The sequence below is a fragment of the Tupaia chinensis genome, unplaced genomic scaffold (genome assembly GCF_000334495.1).
Source record: "Tupaia chinensis unplaced genomic scaffold, TupChi_1.0 Scaffold145652_1, whole genome shotgun sequence".
Classification (NCBI taxonomy): Eukaryota; Metazoa; Chordata; class Mammalia; order Scandentia; family Tupaiidae; genus Tupaia; species Tupaia belangeri.
In genome coordinates, this window is record NW_006205509.1 from 2720353 (window position 1) to 2726097 (window position 5745).

Genomic DNA, 5745 nt, shown 5'->3' on the forward strand with positions numbered 1-5745 from the left:
AGGCCCGTGGGCACTACACCATCGGCAAGGAGATCATCGATCTCGTCTTGGACAGAATTCGCAAGCTGGTAAACACCATGAATATGTGTTTAAAATGGGGGTTCTAGTGCAGTTAAGTGTAGTGCTAAAATGTGGAGTAGGTTATTCTCTATATTAACTGGACTTCTAAGCCCCCTGGGTTATGGGATGATTTTTGGATGTGTTTTTATCAGTATTTCATGCTTACATCTAAAATGGACTGTGATTTTAGGAAAAAGAGGAGAAGGGATTATGTGTAGTCAGAAAGGGTGCTTTCTTGGTTTCCCACCCTCCCTCCTTCTGTCTTTCCTGCAAGTGCATGCACCCAAGAGCAAGTTTTTTTTAAAAAAATGTGTCCTAACATTAAATTTTCTTTTTTCTTTCTCTACAGGCTGACCAGTGCACAGGTCTGCAGGGCTTCTTGGTTTTCCACAGCTTTGGTGGGGGAACTGGTTCTGGCTTCACCTCCCTGCTGATGGAGCGGCTCTCAGTGGATTATGGCAAGAAGTCCAAGCTGGAGTTCTCCATCTACCCAGCCCCCCAGGTCTCCACGGCTGTCGTTGAGCCCTACAACTCCATCCTCACCACCCACACCACCCTGGAGCACTCTGACTGTGCCTTCATGGTAGACAACGAGGCCATCTATGACATCTGTTGTAGAAACCTCGACATTGAACACCCAACCTACACTAACCTGAATAGGTTGATAGGTCATATTGTGTCTTCCATCACTGCTTCTCTTAGATTTGATGGAGCCTTGAATGTCGATCTGACAGAATTCCAGACCAACCTGGTGCCCTATCCCCGCATCCACTTCCCTCTGGCCACATATGCCCCTGTCATCTCTGCTGAGAAAGCCTACCATGAACAGCTTTCTGTAGCAGAGATCACCAATGCTTGCTTTGAGCCTGCCAACCAGATGGTGAAATGCGACCCTCGCCATGGTAAATACATGGCTTGTTGCCTGTTGTACCGTGGCGATGTGGTTCCCAAAGATGTCAATGCTGCCATTGCCACCATCAAGACCAAGCGCACCATCCAGTTTGTGGATTGGTGCCCCACTGGCTTCAAGGTTGGCATTAACTACCAGCCTCCCACTGTGGTGCCTGGGGGAGACCTGGCCAAGGTGCAGCGTGCTGTGTGCATGCTGAGCAACACCACAGCTGTAGCTGAGGCCTGGGCTCGCCTGGACCACAAGTTTGACCTGATGTATGCCAAGCGTGCCTTCGTTCACTGGTACGTAGGTGAGGGGATGGAGGAAGGAGAGTTTTCTGAGGCCCGAGAGGACATGGCTGCCCTTGAGAAGGATTATGAGGAGGTTGGTGTGGATTCTGTTGAAGGAGAAGGTGAGGAAGAAGGGGAGGAATACTAATTACCATTCCTGTCAGCCCTGCAGCATGTCACACTCCCAGAATTTCAGCTCCAACATTAGCTGACCAGCATTAAAGCTTTCTGGTTAGACTGTCTTCACTCAACTATGATCATGTTTTACATTTCCTTGTGTACCTGTGAAATTTTTTTCATTATGTCTCAGAAGTAAAGGCTTTAAAAAAAGGTTTGTCTCTTGTGCTTTTTCTAAGACTGCCTTGAATTCTTCAAAAAAAATTCATCTGCATACTCTCCAACCTGGAAATAACAAGGACCCCCACTTCCTGCCTAGATAGCTGTAGTCTGTTAACCTTTTCAGAGAGGGCTTAGAAAGGTGATTTCAAGTTTTTAAGATTTTTGCCATAGGATACATGTGCTTTTTTGAAAGGCAGAAACAGGAAGTGAGAAATTACTTCCAAGGGGGATATAACCGCACTACAATCCCTTCATTTTCCTCTCGGGATTTTGGGCACACATGCACATGTGAGTTTGCAGCTACCGGGTACAGGACTCAAACTGGTCAGTCATGTGGGAATCTATCCAGCAAGTAACCATTATGCCATCTATTCCCACGTAATTTTTTTGGAGAGGATTTTGCTACAGGGTGTGTGCGCTGGCCAGAGAGACAGAAAGCATGAAATCACCCCCCCAGGGGGGATGGCCACGCCGCAATCCCTTCTCCATTCTCTCCGGATCTTGAGCAGGTACGCACATGTGCCCGGCGTGAGGTTAAGCCACCATGTCCAGGACTTGAACCGCGGTTGACTACGTGGGAGTCCAGTGACATAGTCATTACACTAACTGCTGGTCCCTCCCACATAATTTTTTAAAAGCACTTTCTGAGTGAAAAAAAACAGCACCCCAAAGAGGGTCTGTGCTGTGATTCACCAAGCTAGCACTTTAACGGACTGCTTCCCTGTAGGCAGGGTCTGCATTACAGAGCATTCCATTTTACCACAATTCATTCATGTTGGTGTGGCATAGAGGTTAAGGCTCGGATTCCCTCATGGTCAATTGCATTTTGAGTACCAGACCATTGGCTTGAACGTGGCTTGAACACCATGCTGGGTACATGTGCATGCATGCTCAAAATCCAGAGAGGAAAAATGAAGGGGTTGTAGTATGGCCATTGCCCTGGAGGGTGATTTCTCACTTCTTGTCACTCTCAAGAGTGCAAGTACCCTATAGAAAAAATCTCCAAAGTAGAAAAGATTGGGGCCAGCATATGGCTTAGTAGTTAAAGTGCTGGACTCCCACATGACTGACTGCATTTCTAGTTCCAGATCTGGAGGCTTGAAAATCATCAGGTGTGTGTGCATGTGTGTCCCAAATCCTGAGGAGAGAATGGGAGAAAGGACAGTGATATGGCCACCCCCTCTTGGGGGTGAGTTCTCACCTCTCTGGCAAGCACACATACCCTATGGCAAAAACCTTACAAAAACTGGGACCAGCAGGTGGTGTAGCAGGAATATGGATGATTTCTTTGTCTCTGTCTCTGTGTCCAGCAAGTGCATGTGCCCTAAGGCAGAAACTTTATTTAAAAAATAAAGTAAGGGATCAGCAGGTGGTATGGTGGTTAAAGGCACTGGATTTCCACATGACCAACCACTGTCCTGGACCTGGAGGCTTGCTTTCTCTCTCTCTCTCTCTCTCTCTCTCTCTCTCTCTCTCTCTCTCTCGTCAAATTGAAAATAATAACAAATGAAATTAAATAAATGAATAATTATTTTTTTAAAAAGTAGGAGAGGGGACCAGCAGTTAGTGTAATGGCTATGTCGCTGAACTCCCATGTAGTCAACTGCGGTTCACATCCTGGACCCCGTGGCTTAAACTCATGCCGGGTGCGTGTGCATACGTGCCCAAGATCCCAAGAGAATGGAGGAGAAGGGATTGGGGAGTGACCATTACCCCCTGGGGTTGGGGGGTGATTTCTCACTTTCTGTCTCTGTATCTCTTTGTGTCTGTCTGGCAAGTGCATGCGCCCTATAGCAAAAAAAGAACTCTTAAAAAAAAAAGCTAAAAAAATATATAAATAAAAGTAGGAAAGGAACCAACAGGTAGCGTGGTGGTTAAGGGTGCTGGACTCCTACATGGCCAATCGTAGTTTGAATCCCAGAGCTGGCAACTTTCTTTCTCACTTTCCCTCTCTCTCTGTCCCTCTCTAGTCAAATTTAAATGGATGAATAAATAAATAAATTTAAATTTAAATAATTCTTTTAAAAAGGAAGGATTGGGAGCAGCAATTTGCACAGTGGCTGTGTTGCTGGACTCCTATGTAGTCAACCACGGCTTGAGTCCGGGACCTGGTGGTTTAAGCTCATGCCAAGTGTGTGTGCATGCATGCCCAAGATCCTGAGAGGAGAATGGAGAAGAGGGGATTGCAGTGTGGCCATCCCCCCTGGGGAGTGATTTCTCGCTTTCTGTCTCTCTGTCTTTCTAGCGAGCACACACACCCTATAGCAAAAACCTCTCAAAAAAAAAAAAAAAAAGGAAAGATTACCATTCTCCTAGTACTTTTTTCCTTAGCACATAAATTTTACAAATTGGCAAAAGGCAAAATCATTGTTTTGACACAAGAATGCAGGCATGCGGGGGTGATTAGGCCCAGCACCCACAGCTGGACTTGATTCATTCAGTTTCAGCTCCTGAAGGAAACAGGCATTTCAGAGAAAGAGCTCTGGTGGGTAGTACTGCAGGCCTAACACAGCAACACAAATTTCATAGGCCCCAGGTAAAGGCAGATACCAGGGTTTTAAACCACTGAGGGGACCCTAAGCTGATTTAGTGACCAGGAGAGGATTAAATCAGTCCATGCTAAACTCAGGAAGCCCTTGAGTGGTGTCTATAAACGTTTGTCCTTTAAAACATTCATGTCTTTTTTTTTTTTTTCCCCCCTGGAAAATGAGCTAAAAGGTAGCTAGGTCAGAAGCTGGGAAGCAGCAGCTTGCTTTCCAAGAAAGTAACCTGGATGGCCTGAAATCAAGGAAGCACACATTCAGTGCAGAGTAAGTGCCATGACGCTTTTGCAGAGTTCTGTAGCACAAAGTTGTCAGGAACAGGGTTAAGAAGCCAAGGTTTCAGGGACTAGCAGGTGATGTGGTGGTGAAGGTGCTGGACACTCCCATATGGTCAACCAGGGTTTGCGTCCCAGACCTGGTAGCTTGCTTTCTCACTTTTTCTCTCTCTCTCTCTCTCTGTGTCTTTCTCTGTCAAATTAAAATAAATGAATGAATAAATACATTTTTAACCTAAAAAGCCAAGGTTCAACTTTATTTAATATTTTGGTTTGGTATACTTTTGTTTTTTCGTGGAGGAAAAAGTATTTTTAAGACAATGGAGATTTGGGGCCCAGTAGGTGGGGTACAGTGTCATAGGGCACTGGACTCCCACATAGTCAACTGCAATTTTTTTTTTTTTGAGAGGTTTTCACTATAGGGCACATGCACTCGCCAGACAGACAGAGAGAGACATAGAGACAGAAAGTGAGAAATCATCCCCCAGGGGGGATGGTCACGCCGCAATCCCTTCTCCTCCATTCTCCTCTCGGGATCTTGGGCACGCACGCACATGCGCCCGGCGTGAGTTTTAAGCCACTGGGTCCGGGACGTGAACCACGGTCGACTACGTGGAGGTCCAACAACATAGCCATTACACTAACTGCTGGTTCCCAAGTCAACTGCAATTTAAGTCCCATACCCAGTGGCTTAAAACTCGCGCCAAGGATGTGTGAATGTGTGCCCAAAACCCTGAGAGGAGAATAGAGAAGAGAGGATAGGGCAGCATTGGCGTGCCCTCTGGGGGGTGATTTCTCACTTTCTCTCATGTGCACATACCCTATAGCAAAAATCTTAAAAAAAAAAAAAAAAAAAAAAAAAAAAAAAAAAAAAAAAAAAAAAAAAAAAAAAAGAAAAGAAAAAGAAAAAAAAAGAAAGAAAGAAAATGAAAGCTATGAAATAAGGCAAAATGTTTGTTTTATTTTGGTTTTTGGTTTTTGGAGAGTTTTCTTTTTCTTTTTTTTTTTTTTTTTTTTGGGGGGTTTTTTTTTTGGGGGGGGGGGCCCTCAGAGAGACATAGAGACAGAAAGCGAGAAATCACCCCCCAGGGGAGATGGCCACGCTGCAATCCCTTCTCCTCCATTCTCCTCTCGGCATCTTGGGTACGCACACACATGCGCCCGGTGTGAGTTTTAAGCCACTGGGTCCAGGACGCGAACCACGGTTGACTACGTGGGAATCCAGCGACATAGCCATTATGCTAACTGCTGGTCCCAAGAGGTTTTTTTGTTTTTGTTTTTTGTGGATTTTTTTTTTGGTATAGGGTGTGTGCACTTGCCAGAAAGACAGAGAGACAGAGAGCAAG

The 5745-nt window shown here is 45.5% G+C and overlaps 1 protein-coding gene across 2 annotated transcripts in view; it reads left to right on the forward strand.

Moving 5' to 3' along the window:
- The window catches only part of LOC102496850 (tubulin alpha-1A chain), a 40410-nt gene extending 38838 nt beyond the window's left edge, over positions 1-1572 (forward strand). Inside the window, exons 1-2 of one of the 2 annotated variants that reach the window (XM_014584077.2) lie at positions 7-68; positions 410-1572. In XM_014584077.2, coding sequence (XP_014439563.1) covers positions 494-1390 — 897 coding nt within the window. In that variant the 5' untranslated portion in view covers positions 7-68; positions 410-493 and the 3' untranslated portion in view covers positions 1391-1572. Of the gene's footprint in view, positions 1-6; positions 69-409 lie in introns of those variants that run through there. The other variant, XM_014584076.2, reaches the window with a different exon arrangement.
- The last annotated feature ends 4173 nt before the right edge of the window (positions 1573-5745 follow it).